Consider the following 17,240-nt stretch of genomic DNA (forward strand, 5'->3'; position numbering starts at 1 on the left):
AATTCGTATTCAATCATTCTGTTCGTAGAAAAAATATCCTGTGTATGTTAAATAAATCGAACGTTACTTCCAACTAGTGCAAGATTTGTATCAAATACCTAAAATTAGACATTTGAATTATACTCTGGATGTCTCTGATGATAAGGTATAAAGCAACGATTTACTATAGGATCCAATATTTTTTTTCAAGCAATGCATATATGTACTCTTATATGTATATGTGTGTAAACTTGAGTTTAAGATGTTTTTTGTATATACTAGTGTGAAAGTAGTGCCGAAATGTTCAAAAATGACACAACAGGTTCGCTAATAAATTATCTTGTTTATTTAAATGTTTGCCTTTATACGGAGAATATTGAAGATTATATAGACGATTCAAGTATATTGCTTTCAGCAGTGGTAAGGGCATCTTCCATTTCTGCTATATCAGTTTCTTCTGTATGGCTTGGGGCTTGCTTCTGGTTGTCTGATTTTATCTCTTTTTCTTCGGTCAAGTTTTCCTTCTCACCATCGCTTTTTGAATCTGTTTCCAAGTCCTGAGAATTTTTCCCATCCTTATTGCAATTGGCGCGAATGTTCATATATGTTTTCTCACTCATGGTGATACGGTTCTGCTCACTAATATGCTTCGTGCACTCCTTGTAGGTTTTCACTTGATCACAGAATGGTTCCCAAAATTGCTGATCAGCTGAAATTTTAAATAGTTTTTTGAAATAATTGTAAATAAGAACCGCTTCATTGCGTATAGTTTCCGCTTTGGCCTTGAACTCAATTTCTTCTTCAGCGCTCAAAGACCATTCTTTTAAATTTCCAACATAGCGCCGCAAGCGCCTAATAATATCCACACAATCTGGATTTCGCAACAACATCAATTGAGTCAATTCGAAATCTTTATATTGTTTAAGTAGCTCCACACAGCGATTTACATCAGCGCTCTTAAGGCCCAAACTTTCACGCAACTGCTGTGACATTTGTATAAAGTCACGCTCAACAAAAAGTGCATCCTCCTGCTCTATCATTTGGTTAGTGAATCTATTTGCAGCATCTTGGTGAATTTTCGCTCGTGGGGGGTTAATAATAATACGATCCTTTACAGCTTCTAGCTTTATTTGTCCAATTTCTAATTTTTCCTTCAATTCTTCTGCTTCTTTTCGAGCTTTCTCCTCCCAGTGAGTACGTTCAGCGGTATTTAGAAATGACTCTGGTTTACCAAAGTCCAATTTGATGCCAACACATTTAGCTGGCGGCACAAAAGCTAGTAGTAGGTTGTTGTAGACCTCACTCTTACCAGCGGAGGGCTTTACGGTTGGAATTATCGTGGCTGTTGGTTTAGAGGAACTACTCGACTTCTTAGCTGATTTTTTCGTATCCGCAATAATACCTGAAAAGGCAGGCATATGTATATACAAACATTAATATATTATTTTACTATCACACCTTTTAATGTCAAATCTATGAGGTTCATATTTAATTGAACAATCTTGTCTCAGATATTCAGTAAGTAGATACTCGTATATATTTGGTATAACGTAATTTCATAATTTTTCAATCGAAAATCCGAGACATGCATTTATCCATATATATAAAAAGAAGTTACATTTCCTTGGTAATCTTATAACTCAAAAACCGGCGAACCGATTGACACAAAAATTTTAGAGTTCTTTTCTATCTTTGAGGAGGTGGTTTGTGTGAAGTTTGATTGAAATCGGTGCAGCCGTTCCTGAGTTATGAAATTTTATGTGAGTAATGGTTTCCTCTCATACGAAATGCCTGTATGGGAAAAACAACAACAAATACCCAACCGCTTATGAGCGTTTCTATTGTAATGGTGTGGTTGTAAGTGTATTATGTTAATATTAATTTTGGACGAAAATATAAAAACTGGAGCATTCAAGGAACTGGAAAAACATTAGCATAATTTATTTAGCGTAAAAAATTGAAATGGAAATTAAAGAATCAAAGTTTAATTACAAGTTTTTATCGGCTCTTTCACCTTACCTGTATATGTAGGTGACCACCACAATCAAATTTTAAAAAAGTACAGAAAAGGCTATTGTGACATCTTTAGAAAGTATGTTGAATGAAAAAAATCAACTAATTCAACTGTTTAAACATTTTACGAGTTCTATAAAGAAAACTTAATATGAAAAATTTCTTGCGATATAAAACAAACATTTTATGTATGGTGGTGCGAAACCCACTGGGAAATGCTAGTTATATTATACAATTATACTCAGAAATACTATATACGCAGCCTATGCAAGATTAATTATACGGTTGATTACTTATTTGAAACACATAAAAGGAATCCTGCGCAGATATAACGTGGTCTGTAAATAGAGCCCTATAAAAGCCATAGATGGTAGAAAGGTAGTTGAATAGTTTGATCTGAAATTTCTGGTGGCACCCTCCTCAATGGCAAATCTCCGAGTGTATTTCTGCCATGAAAAAGCTCCTCATAAAAATATCTGCCGTTCGGAGTCGGCTTAGAACTGTAGGTCCCTCCATTTGTGGACGCACACCACAAATAGGAGAAGGAGCTCGGCCAAACACCCAAAAAGGATGTACGCGCCAATTATATATATATATGTATCTATATATATGTATATATATATATATGTATGCGCGTTCTATCTCATTAATTTTGACCGCATTCATTGTGCCGACTTCTGAAACCTCCTCGCTAATCAACATTGGCTTAACTGTGCAAAACGACCGGACAGGATAACTTGATTCACTTACCTTCTGCTGGCACTTTTTTCTTTGATGGTGGAGAATGGGATATGTTAGGCCCCTCCTGTACTTCATCAATGTATCGCTTTGTTTTGATTTTGCGCCCACTGCGACTGACCAATTCCGCGCTATCCGTGGTGGAAGTTACCACAGGAACTTGTTTTTCTTCTTTCGTTTTAATTGGCTTCGAACCGTCGTTGGTGGGCGCTACAGGTTCCAACCCTTCTTCTATTCCTTCCTGCATCGTGATATCGCCTATTTGCGAATCTTCCGCAGTGACCTCCGCAAATCCGTCCGCCTCATCATCTAGCGTGTCGTCGATCGCAGCTGCTGCACCCGGTAAATCGATTGGCGCCGAGTCTTCTCCAATCAACGCTGCTTCTATCTGTTCAATTGCCTCGCGAAAATTTGAACGCTTAAGATTTTTCTCGGTTGCGAATTTTTCTTTACTTTCAGCATATTGAAAAAGATCTTCCACTTTGATGTTTGCCGTCTCCCCAGTTCCGTAAAAGTACACACTGTACTTCTTATTGTTATACTTAGTAATCTTCGCTGGCCATGCCGGATAACCCTTCACCTTAGCAAATACCAAATCTCCAATACTAAATTGTTTCTTTTCTTTGCCCATTGCAAGTGTTTTGATTAGATACAAATTTTTATTTTTTATATTAAACAAAAATATACTACTTATACTCCCAATTCCACGCTATTCTTTAATATGTTTTCTCTTTCCGCCAACTTGTATTTTTCCTACACTTTGTGCGGCAATTTATTTTCTGGCAGAGTTGCTTTAATATCTTCAATTTGAATAAATGATAGTTTGTCGATATAATTTTCAATTATTATATCGGGGGTTTTTTAGCTGCACGACAACTATCGATATCGATGACTATGATTTGACAGCTCAGAATGGAGAACTGTGTTGATATTTCTGTTCAGTTGTGTTGATAGTTCTGTTCAAGAATCGTTTAACGCCAGAACAACTCTTCTAAATTGAGGAAATTTACTTTGAAAAAGATAAATATGTTCGCGAAGTTCATAGAGCGAAGTGTTGAAGGAGACGCCAAAATGTCGGTTCGTCGTTGTTCTCAACTTGTTGGCCTTTGTACTTTGACTATAGTACGGAGAAAGTTTCGAAGAAATCTTGGCTTACAAGACTATAAAATACGGCTCGTGAGTGAATTGAAACCAAATTACTATCGTGTGCGTCGCATTTTTGCTGATTGGGCTGATTTAGATTTATTTGCAAAGTAGTCAAAAACTGCAGCAATTTCCGATATGTCGGGTGGTGCAGTTTTGATTTTAGCATTCATTTCTCTTGTTCTACTGGAGAATGAATATTTATCTAAAGTTGGGTCTAAAATGTAGTTAAGCACGGCTGAGAAATGATCTTTCCAACGACGTAGCTGATTAAGAGATTTCCGTTTAGGTCTTTGATGAGGTGCTCAACGCTCAAACTTTTGTTTACCATTTTCTTTGTGATCTTGAATAACGCACGAGAATCACCGGTCCTCTGCTGCTGTTTCAGCTTCATCTGACAAATTGTTGATGTAGCTCCTCCGGGCCGGGAGCGGGCTCCTGTTTTTTGATGCTTGTTTGATACTGGCAGCCACTTGCGCAGTTAAATTAGCTATTTCTTCTCCTTATCTTTTCTTCATATCGTTAATAATAATTAAACAATATATACATGAATATATGCTATATATGAACGGGTAGAATAATTTTGTGGATTTATTGCTAATTATTGCATATGTGAACGTACTTTTAATAAGATCCAATAGAAAACAAAGTTGTGTCTTTCGAATTCGCTGTGTCGTCAGAGCCCATGAATAAGCAAACAAAGGGAAGAGGAATAGCCAAAATTGCAACGCGAATTGAGTAAAATTTAAAAGTCCCACATCTTTAAATCAAAATATTACCAAGCTATTCATTAAATATTCACAGGCAAGTAATTTCTCTTCCTTTAGTTTATTTATTTTATTTCAAGCTATTTTTGGATATATTAATGTTTTCTTCGTAAGTCTTGGGCAATATAATAATCTACAAGCAGGATATATTAACTTTATTGTACCGGTACAGTTTTAAATAATTCATTCTCATGCCTGTAGAGTTTTTTGAAAAATCTAATGTTTAAAGCATAAGTTGGCAACTATGACGGGAACTCAGATTTTGTTTATGTTTTAGAAATTTTTCTTAACTAATTTATAGTCTTCGTTTCTAAATTATTTAGTTTTTCTAAATAGTTGATTTACCGCATTCCATAATTGAAATGGAGTCTGCAATTTTCGATTTAGAGAGAGGACGTACAAGTGGCGATGGTATGGAAGAAGAAAACGCCAGCTTGGCAAAAGTGGAACAGAAGAGTAAAAGTGAGAATGATGTACATCGTCCCGTTGTGCGTCGCACAACGAGTGCCAACATACAAGAAAATATTCATAGAAAGGCCTCAACAAGTGGCACAAATAACATATTGCCAATACCAGGATTGAACTCGCTGTATCGTAGACCTGAGGGCGTAACACGTAATCTTGCACCTGTCGTACCTAAAGGGGAACTTGTTCTAATGACACCACGATTAGCTAAGGGAGCGATTCCTATACACGAACATAAAAAAAATAAGCCCCCAAAATTTGTTCCATACGAACCCTACACAGGTGCTACAAATTTAATGACGCCAACAAACAGCTCCAACTGCTTAGTTCCGAAAGAACAGAAAAAAAACAAAAACAATTTAGATATTGGTGTGCTTGTTAACCAAATGTCTACAATGCGTACACAGGAATTAGATGATAAAAGCTACAAGGAAGAAAAAAATGGCGATGCCATTGATGCAAAATTTGAAAAGTTAAGAGAAGAGCTTCGAAAAACTAAGGAGGAGCGTGATTATTATCAGGGGCAATTCAGATTTCAGACACAAGTAAACTCTGAATTAAAGAACTTATTGGTAGCATCTGTAGGTGAAGATATGCAAACGCATGTCAATGTGCTCACCGAAGATAAACTTCAGTTAGCTCGTGCTCTTTTGGACACCGCAAAAAATTTAAGTACGCACACGGTAAATATCCATGCAAATGTATTATTTGAATTAAAATGAATAACCACTTGGTTTTCCCAATTAGGAGCAAATCGAATTTCTTGCAGGGCAGTGTGAAGTATGGCGGTCAAAGTTTCTTGCAAGTAGCGTCATGGTAGAAGAATTGGCGCGCTGGAAAGCTGATCTCACTCACAAAAACCAATTGCTTGATGAAGCTACCAAACGTTTGCTTCACGCCACTCATCAGATTCGCGAAATACAGTTGGAGATCCTCCGAAACTTGAAGTTTATAGCAAAGATACGTTATTTAAACCTTCCAGCAACTGACGTAATTTGTCTTAGCGCTGAAAATTTAAATATTTTACAGCAGATGGTGTTGCATTCGGGTGTTGGAATTCCCGAATCCGGATTGGATATCTTGAGTGCTAGCAAAAATCCATTATGTGACGCAGAAAAATACGCAGTAAAAGCTTTAGAATTCATTAGCCAGCCTCTAATGGCTACTGATGATGCAATAAAAGCTTTGTTTGGCCAAGCCCAGCGACCTTATAGGCAATTGGTTTCTCAAGATTCAGATAAAAGTGAAACATAAAAGTTTTGGCAATATTATTATAAAGATATGTACACTTATGTCGACTTAATTAAATCACTTTATAATTTTACAATATCCGAAATATTTTTCGCGCTACATTTTTCTTTATATAATTTTTTAAAATTTAGATCATTGCATAACAAAAACATTATAAATCAAACTTCCAAACTTATTATTCGGAAGTCTTTTATATAAAAGAAAATGCTTAAAATCGTTTGTAAAAAGCAAAAAATATAAATCATCGCACTTTTGGGCAACTTCAGACTTATTATACCAAAATTAAATGGACTATAAAACCTATAAATGGGCATACCCAGAAGTTTTCTAAAGATTCTAATTAAAAAGCAGACAATTTTGATGACATTTTTTATTGAAATTTATTAAATTTTTGTGAATTTCGTAAAAATTTGGAACTTTTGTTTTTATAAAAAATAGTGTGGATATTGTAAAAAGATAGTGACGTAATTATGTGACTATTGTATACATATACATACATACAATTACTTATGTATATATAATTTGGTATAGCTATTACTATATATAGCGGTCGCCCTTCGGCAGGCAATGGGAAACCTCCGAGTGTACTTCTGTCATAAAAAAGCTCCTCATAAAAAGTCATCTGCCGTACGGAGTTTACGTAAAACTGAAAGTCCCTCCATTGGTGGGATCCCTCCTACTGCTCTATTACAAATATCCAATTTATAAGACATGTATTTGGGAACTTTTTTTCTATTGATAAACATTGATTTAAGGCTTACTTTTGTATTATAGTAAATGTATATTATAGACAGTTAAGCTGTAATTTTATTAAAAACTTGAACTGCTTCATTCATAAACGTGAAAAAATCCATTGACATTATGTAAAATTATTTTAATTCACAATTTTTGTTGCATATAAGTCTAAGCGGCGTTGCCTGAACGTCGGAATTTGCGCACGAACTTGTTCCACCAATGCAAAGTCTAAGAATTATAGTAAGACATATTATTGGTAAAGGCATGTTTGTATAACCACATGCTACTACTTACCAATATCAACAGCCACTGTCTCTTCACCATCATTGGCGCTTTTTAAAACTTGTGCCCATGGATCTACTACCATTGAATGACCCCAAGCTATATATTCAGCGTCTTTATCACGAGCAGGTGAAGTTGTTACAACATACAACTGATTATCGTTGGCACGTGCCCGTTGTAATAGTTCCCAATGTAGGGGTCCAGTAGTCATATTAAATGCACCGGGATATATTAACATCTCACAACCTTTTATATCCAAGTTGAAAAAATTATTGATTGTTTGATTTTTTCTTTGAGTTATTACCTTCGTTACGATATATTCTCGCCAACTCTTCAAAACGTATATCATAGCAAATACCAATGCCAATCTTGTGACCATCTACCTCTATCACTGTAAAATTTGAGCCAGCAGTTAGAGTATCTGATTCCTTAAAGCGGATTCCCCCTTTAACATCGATGTCGAAGAGATGCATTTTACGGTATTTTGCAATCAATTTTCCACTAGGGTCCCACACCGTACAGGTATTGTAAATATTACCATTTTCACCCAATTCCGGTATTGTACCACCGACAATATAAACACCATGAGTTTCTGCGGCAGCAGATAATTGTTTCGAGGTATATCCATCAGGTATCGTTTCAGAGTACTCTCTGAAGTATTTGGTGCCATAGGGACAATTAAAACATTCGGGCAAAGTCACCATACGAGGTTTGTGTACGCAGACCGCTTGCGCAACCTTGTCGACAGCATTCTGTACATTCGCAATTTTGTCCTTTCCGACCTTCAACTGAAGTAGTGCCAAGCGCATAACTTCTTTACATGCAAAAATAAATAGAATTCTTTAAAAGAGTAAAAAATAACAGGACTTACGTTTCGGTAAGTGACTCATATTAATCACTTTGTTTAAAAGGCCTAAGCACTGTTTATCTACAACTTTTTTGAGTTGCTATTATAATATTATATTTCCAGCTGTAGCTATACTCACCTTGTGATTCCTCGATACCGGTACTTGTTAGTACTCGATACTTTTTCGAGTTTGGTCCTTGTTATCTATTTTTTTGCAGTATCGTATAATCAAGGCGAATTTATCAATATGTCAGGCGAATAGAATACCGAAGGCGGCGCCTTTCAAAAACCGTTACTTCATAATAATACACACCGATAAACAAAACAAATAAAGAAAGAGAAAATATTTTGTGATAGATATAATATTTATTAGCAGACATAAATAACTAACTTTGGCAGCAATTTAAAAGAGTTTCTGGTGTTGCCCGTCGGGTTCACAAACGACCACTGCGGTGCTTGCAACTGATATAGTTTTTAGTCTGTAACCAACAACAATACTGAGAAGAACGAGGACACAAAGCATGTTGATGCGTGTATAAATAACTCGCCGCTCCTCTCCCTTCCCCGTCGACCTCTCTATCAAAGTTACGGATTGTCACATCAAAAGTTGCTGTGCCTGAAAATAGTCGAATTAGACTTGCCTAATATAAGAAAAGACAGTTGGAAGTATTGAAAATAGTGAGTTAAGTAGGATACAGACGACGAACATGCAAGCCAGCCGAGCCTAAACTATTTTAAAATAATATGCCACTAGTATGTGACCCCCGAAAATCGGGTGGGCTTTTTTCCCACGGAAAGTAAATAGCATATGTGACACTTTTATATATTAAAAGATATGTACATAAGAACTTATGCATATAACACGCAAATATTTCAGGAACAAATTAACCAATTTCAATTTTTATAATTTTCCGGAAATATGCTCATCAAAACCTTTCTTTTGATATATATTTCATATCTGTACATATTGTAGTTTAGTCAGAATAAACGCCATGTTTTAAAATAATACTATAAATTAATCAAATGAAAAACAATTAAAACACGCTAAGCAAACATTTGTCAGTTAAATTCTGATAATGTTTATTGGAAAATTAGCAGCTAACTAAAACAAAAATAAGGCAGCTGTTATTGTAGCAGCTATTTTGTTTTGCTATCGTTTTGTAAGATTTTTTCAAATGATGGACAATTTCAGGCAACTTAACCTTATATCTACTTATGTCAGATACTTTTTAATTATAGTAGCTATTTTCTACAGAATAAGTCGTGCATTCACGTTTTAATGGAAATGTTGTCAATAATATGTTGTTACAATAATAAAATATACTTCTTATAGGTTATTACACCACTTGATTAGTACATTTCCGCAACATTATAAACTTTCTATGGTGAAAATAATTGAGTTGTGCTCAATAACAGACCGTTATTCCGCTCTGAGCGAATTTGACAGAATCAGCTGACGCAACAAGATATGTGTTTAAGGGGGGGCGGGTAACGTTTTAAAATTTTTTTTTGTGCATTTTTTTTTATTTGGTTTTTTAAATGAAGAACCTTTCAAGAATATTCTGTGAAAATTTTAGATGAATCGGAGCAAAACTTACAAAGATACAGCCATGTAATCCCTGGCTCGGCACCGGTTATCTAAAATGCTGGTTGACATCAAAACCGTGTGAAGCTTGTATTGTGAATGACGGGCGATCGGTCAAGATTTACAAAAAAAAGGTCTCTTCTGCAGGAGCTGTGGGCAAATCTTACAGCTGTTCATAGGGTTGTTTGGGCATCCCTAACAGGCCGGGGGTCAGGTTCATCCAAGCTGCAACAAAATTTGGAGTTCATCCAACTTGGCGACGAAGAACTATCCACCGATAACTGGAGGATAGTCTAGGTTGCCGAGGTCAAAGAGACACAGTTATCAACGAACTTCCGTTCCCACGCGGACTGTAGTGGAGTAGTAAGACACAACTTCAACACAGTGCTTACGTTGACACTCTTCTACACTGCATAAGAGCTCATATTTATCCAGAACTTTGGGTCGGAAAAAGCAGTGTTTGGGGATGTCTACCAGGTATTGGCAACACCGGCCGCAGGTGCGACCAGAACTTGTATTCTTATTAATGAGGAACTTTTCTAGTTTTCTATAGTATTTTCTGGTAGCATAAAGGTGGCTATAATACATCGCTCTACAAATCTGTTTTGAAAATAATTATTCCGCACGAATCCCAGAAATATGTGAATAGGATAACGGTAAGGATCTTACTTTGACCCAGGGTCAGTCGATAACTTTTCTGACAACTACAGACTAAATAAAAAAGTTGGGAGTGGCAGAAGTATTTCAAGCTGATTTAAGCTGCAAGTACCACTGACACTATCCCGCTCTTGCCAGAACATGATATCGATATATAAACTTTTACCACTTTAGATGTCTAGCATACGTGGAATCAGCAGCCATCATTGTTTTCTTGATTATTCGGGTTTCACCACATTGGGAATTAGAGGAAGAACTTGAGTCCAAATTAATGGTATCTCAATGGTTCTCTAAGCTTAAGAAGACCCGCCCGTGGGAACGTGAAGTTACAAGTATTCAGGTGTTGGCATCCTAGTTGTCGAACCGCCAAATCGAGATTCTTATACGGGGCTCTCTGTGATCGGACTGGCGTTGGTGTTCACATTCATTTGCTAAAACGCCCATTTCTGATTGAAAATTTGGACATATTTCGGTTAAAAGTCCAGCAGGTATTAAATGAGCCGTGGAAGAAGTGATTACTCGCCAATGTGCACATCTGTGTTAATGCGAAAAGCAGGTAAGGTGTTCTCAGTATATTCCGCCAACCGACCCAATCAGATTTATTAAAGTTAATATGTGTGCCGTGATTGGGGGAAATAAAATCTGCGGGTTTACCGATTGACACGATAGTTTGTATGCAAATGATCTGAGACAGAAGAGTATAGGTCGCCATTTTGTGCTATTAATCAGCCCAACGCTAGCAATTGTTAGATCAGACAAGCTTTTGTGGTTATCCACTATATTGGTATGGGTGTCGTCGTTTCCCGTGCTAAGTATCGCATCGTCAATCTGCCAGAAGTTGTCCTGTACAATCGTGATGCGCGTTAAACTAACCAACTACTGATTGTTACTTCTAATAAGCGCATCGATATCAGGGTGATATCTTGCCGAGCAGTGGGCGACAGGTATACTATACATTAGTATTATATGTACATCTCCTGACCTAAGTCCTGTCAGTGTAGTGTATAATACCGGTCGTCTTCGTCTAACTGGCCGGACCACACAACGTCATATCGTCCATTGTGTATGCAGTGTTTTGCAGAATTTTAGAAAGCAGAATTTTAAAAAGCAGAATTTTAAAAAAGCAGAATTTTAAAAAGCAGAATTTTTTTGCAATTTACAGAATTTTGTCATCCAGAATTTTGTAATACAGAATAATGACACGCTCCCATATAAAGTAACTGGCGGTGTTCCACAAGATGCTACCCTCATTGGGTACGCGGACGACATTGAGTTGGTGGTAGTGGGAAAGCATCTGGACGTGCTGCAAGCGTTATGCAACGATGCAATTGTAAGAATTAGAAGATGGCTTAGAAATGTGAAGTTAGAACTTGAAGCTCAAGACACTGAAGTCGTATTACTGACAACACGACGGGTACGTGAAGAGTTAGTGATTACGGTAGCTGACCATGACAGAAGGTCGCAGTCATATACATATATCAAATATCTGGGAGTACTCATTAACTCGAAAATGACTTTTAAGCATCATTTACAGTCAATCAGTGAAAAAGCCGTAGGAATAAATAACGCGTTTACTAGACTAATGCTTAACTTAAATACGGAATCTCCTGTTAACAGTCACCAGCTCAGTGATTCTGTACGCAGCACCAATCTGAGCAAACACGAAGCCATCGTACCTCCAACACATACGAGCCACATACAGACTTGGCGCCCTGCGGGTAGCCAGTGCCTATCGCACTGTCTCAGATGACGCAATCCATATGATAACGGGAATTGTGCCTATCGACCTTCTCGCAGTTGAGATGTATAGGTTACATAACACTGTTGGGCAGCAAGCGCCGAAGGTGGCTAAAAAGGAGAAAGACTGCGAACAATTGAAGAATGGTAGATACGGTGGGAGCAATCCGAGAGGAGTATATGGATCTTTCAACTGATTCCAAACATTGCGATGTGGATTGAGCAAAAACACGGAGAAATTGATTTTTGTATCACACAGTTGCTTCAAAGCATACCTACACAGGGTCGATCTTGAGAACGACCCGTACTGCCCGCAGTGCCCCGAAGAACAAACAACCGCGAGGCATATCTTGATCCAATGCCCGCGGTTCATTAATGAACGAAATATGCTTGAGAGAGCGTTTGTTGAATACATAAGTGAGGCAAATCTTATCTCACATTTGTGCGAAAACGAAGGAAACTGAAAAATTACGAAGTTCCAGGAGGACATACCGTAGGACATGAGGGTTTAGTTGGGTTAAAGTCTCACATCACGGCTTCGGCCATAGGCTTTTTATGGTCTCTCTCCTTCACAAAAAAAGCTTTTGCTGTTTCGACAGGTTGGGTCCAGAGGTGAGCGGTGTTAGATTCGTGGGTTTAGTGCAGCATGTGAAAGGTGGTTAGTGTCGTGCGGGGTACCTTCACATGCCGGACATATGTTTGGTATGTCGGGTACAATTCTGGGTAAGTAGGAGTTATGCGGGTCTCATGGGGAAGCTGGAGTTCTTCATCTGCTGCAGGTGGTGGTTGGACTCCGATTACGGCATTCGGTGAACGGGAGCTTAGAAATGTGGTAACTGTCTCCCGCTGAATGTCTGTCTAAGCACTGTCTGGTCCAGTAGATGTCGGTTAAATTTTGGGATTGTTAACAGTAGGAATTGGTGTGTCATCGACTTTTACCTTGAGTAGCAGTTTGACCTCCTTTGTCCAGGTGGTGAAGAGGGACGCCGTGGACTTTGGGGAGGAAAGTTGGAGATTCCTCGCAGTGAAAAAGTGAGAAAGATCGGTGAGGTAGATGTTCACTTTGGCGTACAGGTCATCAATGTCAGTGCTCGACACCACTATTGTGCAGTCGTCAGCGTATGAGACCAGGGAGACTCCCTCTGGTAGCTTCGATACATAGAAGTTGAACAGCAATGGTGAGAGACACCACCCTGCGGAACACCTTGCATAATCTTCCTCTGTTTGGATGTTTGGTCTCTAAAAATCACTGACGAGTGACGACCGCTCAGATAGTTGGCGGACCACCTCTTCAGCCGAAAAATGTCATCTAATAGCGTGAAATGGCTGACAGTATCGAGAGCCTTCTTCAAGTCCAACGCTATTAGGGAGGTTTTGGTTAAGCCCGCGATTTATCTGGGCGTTTATTACGGTGAGTGCTGTGGTGGTACTAGGCACACGTCGGAAGCGATGCTAATGTGAGCTGGGGCCAAGTGTTTCGTTAAGAGTGGGAATTGGAGGGCTTCAATTGTCTTCACTACTGGAGAAATGGGAGTTATCGGTCGGTAAGATTCCCCTCGGTTGGCGGGTTTCCCAGGTTTCAGTAGCGGGACCACTCTCCCTGCTCTCTACTTGTCAGGGATAATGAGAGCGGCCAAGGACAGATTGAAAACCCTTGTGAGAAACCGTACTACCAATGGAGGCAGGTGTTTGGGCCAAATGTTTTCAGGGCCAATGGCTTTTGATTTGGTTTTGTTGATGGCCCCCTGACCCTTATCACAAGAGAAAGTGGCGCACTGTTGTTCTTAGTTTGTAGAGCCGTCTGGGGGCACGACGCTTGGATCTGTCGGCTGGAGGATGCAGGGTGAATAGCCGGCTAAAATAGCTCACGCATCTCTTCTGGTTCGACGAAGTGCAAGCGTTGAAGGTGATAACCACCTTATCGTTGTGCTTCGTCGCGCTCGAAAGGGACCTTACGGTGGACCAGAGTTTACTCACACCAGTGGTAAGGCTACAGGTCTTCAGGTGCTCAACCCATTTGGTCCGCTTGTGTTGAATTACCAGTTGCCGGATCTCGGAATTGAGATCCCTTATGCGGTGATCACCGGGATCGACCTGGCGTAGGTGGTCACGCTCATTTGCTAAAACGGCTTCTTCGGCTGGGAAATTAGGACGTATGTCCATGATCCTTTCAGCAGGGATGAAGCGAACCGCAGCAGCTGTGAATACCTTGCGGAATGCGCGTTCGCCTACGCGCACATCAGTGGGAATGGGAAGAGCGGCGAAGGTGTCCTCAGTGAATTCGGCGAAGCCGGCCCAATTAACTTTGTTAAAGTTAATATAATATAAGGCCGGTGATTCGCGGAAACAAAATCGGCAGGCCTCTCAAGTCAGAGAGTCAGTTGTCCTCTCACCGGTGGTGATCAGGCCAGAGCATATCCCCCTATCAGGATATGTAGCCATAAACGGTTCACTAGACAGGGCTAGTTTACTGGGGCGTCAGCCCTTGGTCAGGAAAAACCCGAGTCATTCTGGTAACGTAGAACCGGCTGCTATGGGGATGCAGTCGTAGTTGATGAATGTGGTTGTATTCCGGTATTGTCTTACTTGACACACGACTATTTGGAATTCACACGGAGTCAGAGCGGGATGTAGATTAGGTTGTTGCAAAATGAGAGTTGGAGTTAGTTTTCGCTGCGTGGAACATATGCGGTTCGTTTTTCCCCTTTAGGTCCCAGCTTTAGGCACTGTTTACGTGCCGTGATGCGCGACCTACAGATAAAATACGAGGTAATCCTGGGGATCGGTGATGCTCCTTGATGAACAAGAGATAGCGACAAAGTAATATCGTTATAAGTCCTACTTAAATTGTCGATTAAGCAAACAAATTGTTCTAATATCGCAAATTTTGTCCAGACACAATTCCTTGTATTTTAATTTTTTATAGAAAAACTATTCAAAAAGATTCGTTTTAAAAATAAATTTCACTAAAAAGCGTACGCATTACATAGATTGAGAAGGGAATGAAATCAATAGCATAACATAAGTTACTCGTTGTGGTGTAAATTAAAAACTAATCATGCTACAATCGAAATTTACGATTTAGTGGCCCCAAGATGCAGCGTTAATATTAGCAAACTTCTGAGTCAGACAAATGGGCTCACTCTGGCTAGTATCAGTTGATATGATGCAGCTGTTATTCGTCGCCTCCTCCTTCCTCGTCCTCGTCGAATTCTCCCTCTTCATCAGCAGTTGCTTCTTGGTACTGCTGATATTCCGATACCAAATCATTCATATTGCTTTCAGCCTCGGTAAATTCCATCTCGTCCATACCTTCACCGGTGTACCAATGCAAAAAAGCTTTGCGCCTAAACATTGCCGTAAATTGTTCTGAAACTCTTTTGAATAATTCCTGAATCGCAGTAGAATTGCCAATGAATGTAGCTGACATCTTTAGACCACGCGGAGGAATGTCGCATACCGCTGTTTTGCAATTGTTCGGAATCCATTCTACGAAGAAACTGCTATTTTTGTTTTGGATATTCAGCATTTGTTCGTCAACTTCCTTCATAGACATACGTCCTCGAAAGATAGCTGCCACAGTCAAGTAACGACCATGACGTGGGTCGCAAGCAGCCATCATATTTTTAGCGTCGAACATTTGTTGCGTTAGTTCGGGCACAGTTAATGCACGATATTGTTGCGAACCACGCGAAGTCAACGGAGCGAATCCAGGCATAAAGAAATGCAATCGTGGGAATGGCACCATATTCACAGCCAACTTCCGAAGATCTGCATTAAGCTGGCCAGGAAAGCGAAGGCATGTCGTAACACCAGACATTGTTGCCGAAACCAAATGATTAAGATCGCCATAAGTGGGAGTAGTTAGTTTGAGTGTTCGGAAGCAAATATCATAGAGAGCCTCGTTGTCGATACAATATGTCTCATCAGTATTTTCCACTAGCTGATGGACGCTAAGTGTGGCATTATATGGTTCTACGACAGTATCCGACACCTTTGGCGAAGGTACCACTGAAAATGTGTTCATAATACGGTCTGGGTACTCTTCTCGAATTTTCGATATCAACAACGTGCCCATGCCGGAGCCCGTACCACCCCCAAGGGAATGCGTTAACTGAAACCCCTAGAAATTAAAAAAATTTTTTTTTTTTTTTTAAATACATATGTAAATACACACCTGTAAGCAATCACATCCTTCAGACTCTTTCCTTACCACATCAAGGACTGAATCGACCAATTCAGCGCCTTCTGTGTAATGGCCTTTAGCCCAATTATTGCCCGCGCCTGACTGTCCAAACACGAAGTTGTCTGGCCGAAAGATCTGTCCGAAGGCGCCAGAGCGTACCGAGTCCATGGTGCCCGGCTCCAAGTCGACAAGAATGGCACGAGGTACATATTTGGCACCAGTCGCTTCATTATAGTAGACGTTAATGCGTTCTAATTGCAAATCGCTATCACCATAATAGGTGCCTGTAGCATCGATGCAATGTTCATCAGATATCACTTCCCAAAACTTTCCACCAATCTGATTGCCACATTGCCCAGCTTGAATATGTACTATTTCGCGCATATTGTAATGTTTCCGCTAAAGCTTACTGCACGCCAACTACACACACTCCAAAATTTATTGCTTTTTAGGATTGGTTTGAAAATGTCGCTGTTGCTGCTGCTTTTAGAGTTAAAGAGTTAGCTCACCTGTGTGTGCTACTAAGGACAGGACCTATCAGTTGCTGAAAATTCTATTGGTTGTAAAGCAAAGAAAATTAAAATTTCTAGTGCAGACGACCGTGTCGACTAGACCTCTTTTCCCGTTTAGCAATTTACTGTCAGAACAATTCGCAGTACTTATCGTTGTAGCTTATAGACATTCAGAACATACTTGCGAAATTACAATTGATAACTTATCTTTGGACCGTATTTTTGCAATTTAAAAATCCAATCGTCTGACTAAAATCTTTTCGAAATATGATTAAGGTGAAAATATTCTGAAATTTTATTGAATTCTCAGAGCTAAGTTACTGCGACTAGCAACCATGTATGA

General features: G+C 39.2%; 4 protein-coding genes across 7 annotated transcripts; 1 reads left to right on the top strand and 3 right to left on the bottom strand.

The window, feature by feature from the left end:
• Positions 1 to 302: 302 nt before the first annotated feature.
• Positions 303 to 3,501, bottom strand: LOC129243806 (PC4 and SFRS1-interacting protein). The gene is made up of 2 exons (XM_054881131.1): positions 2,743 to 3,501; positions 303 to 1,381 (listed from the first exon to the last, which is right to left on the bottom strand). The coding sequence occupies exons 1-2, from the start codon at positions 3,359 to 3,361 to the stop codon at positions 363 to 365; spliced, it is 1,638 nt and encodes a 545-aa protein (XP_054737106.1). The 5' UTR covers positions 3,362 to 3,501; the 3' UTR covers positions 303 to 362.
• A 1,393-nt stretch (positions 3,502 to 4,894) lies between these two features.
• LOC129243823 (uncharacterized) lies at positions 4,895 to 7,195 on the top strand. Its single transcript, XM_054881155.1, has 2 exons — positions 4,895 to 5,788; positions 5,853 to 7,195. Exons 1-2 carry the CDS (start codon positions 5,003 to 5,005, stop codon positions 6,357 to 6,359), a joined length of 1,293 nt encoding a protein of 430 aa, XP_054737130.1. The 5' UTR covers positions 4,895 to 5,002; the 3' UTR covers positions 6,360 to 7,195.
• Positions 7,141 to 8,831, bottom strand: LOC129243829 (omega-amidase NIT2). 4 transcript variants are annotated; one of them, XM_054881194.1, is made up of 4 exons: positions 8,360 to 8,831; positions 7,678 to 8,184; positions 7,386 to 7,619; positions 7,141 to 7,319 (listed from the first exon to the last, which is right to left on the bottom strand). In XM_054881194.1, exons 2-4 carry the CDS (start codon positions 8,180 to 8,182, stop codon positions 7,231 to 7,233), a joined length of 828 nt encoding a protein of 275 aa, XP_054737169.1. In that variant the 5' UTR covers positions 8,183 to 8,184; positions 8,360 to 8,831; the 3' UTR covers positions 7,141 to 7,230. The 4 variants fall into 4 exon arrangements, with proteins under 4 accessions (XP_054737169.1, XP_054737161.1, XP_054737153.1 ...); XM_054881186.1 differs by having other exon boundaries at positions 7,678 to 8,187; positions 8,360 to 8,830; XM_054881178.1 differs by lacking the exon at positions 8,360 to 8,831 and adding an exon at positions 8,245 to 8,340.
• A 6,312-nt stretch (positions 8,832 to 15,143) lies between these two features.
• On the bottom strand, positions 15,144 to 17,176 carry LOC129243844 (tubulin beta-2 chain). The gene is made up of 2 exons (XM_054881209.1): positions 16,377 to 17,176; positions 15,144 to 16,322 (listed from the first exon to the last, which is right to left on the bottom strand). Exons 1-2 carry the CDS (start codon positions 16,767 to 16,769, stop codon positions 15,375 to 15,377), a joined length of 1,341 nt encoding a protein of 446 aa, XP_054737184.1. The 5' UTR covers positions 16,770 to 17,176; the 3' UTR covers positions 15,144 to 15,374.
• Between the last annotated feature and the right edge of the window lie 64 nt (positions 17,177 to 17,240).

The sequence above is a fragment of the Anastrepha obliqua genome, chromosome 1 (assembly GCF_027943255.1).
Source record: "Anastrepha obliqua isolate idAnaObli1 chromosome 1, idAnaObli1_1.0, whole genome shotgun sequence".
In the NCBI taxonomy this organism is placed as follows: Eukaryota; Metazoa; Arthropoda; class Insecta; order Diptera; family Tephritidae; genus Anastrepha; species Anastrepha obliqua.

What these genes read in the sequence shown, in the direction of transcription:
- LOC129243806 (XM_054881131.1), bottom strand. Translation starts at nt 3,361, where the DNA reads ATGGGCAAAGAAAAGAAACAATTTAGTATTGGAGATTTGGTATTTGCT. An exon ending in GAAAAAAGTGCCAGCAGAAG is followed by an intron (nt 1,382 to 2,742) that starts GTAAGTGAATCA and finishes CTGCCTTTTCAG; the next exon opens with GTATTATTGCGGATACGAAA.
- LOC129243823 (XM_054881155.1), top strand. Translation starts at nt 5,003, where the DNA reads ATGGAGTCTGCAATTTTCGATTTAGAGAGAGGACGTACAAGTGGCGAT. An exon ending in AAAATTTAAGTACGCACACG is followed by an intron (nt 5,789 to 5,852) that starts GTAAATATCCAT and finishes TTTCCCAATTAG; the next exon opens with GAGCAAATCGAATTTCTTGC.
- LOC129243829 (XM_054881169.1), bottom strand. An exon ending in GAGAATATATCGTAACGAAG is followed by an intron (nt 7,620 to 7,677) that starts GTAATAACTCAA and finishes TGGATATAAAAG; the next exon opens with GTTGTGAGATGTTAATATAT. An exon ending in GACAGTGGCTGTTGATATTG is followed by an intron (nt 7,320 to 7,385) that starts GTAAGTAGTAGC and finishes TATAATTCTTAG; the next exon opens with ACTTTGCATTGGTGGAACAA.
- LOC129243844 (XM_054881209.1), bottom strand. Translation starts at nt 16,769, where the DNA reads ATGCGCGAAATAGTACATATTCAAGCTGGGCAATGTGGCAATCAGATT. An exon ending in AAGGATGTGATTGCTTACAG is followed by an intron (nt 16,323 to 16,376) that starts GTGTGTATTTAC and finishes TTTAATTTCTAG; the next exon opens with GGGTTTCAGTTAACGCATTC.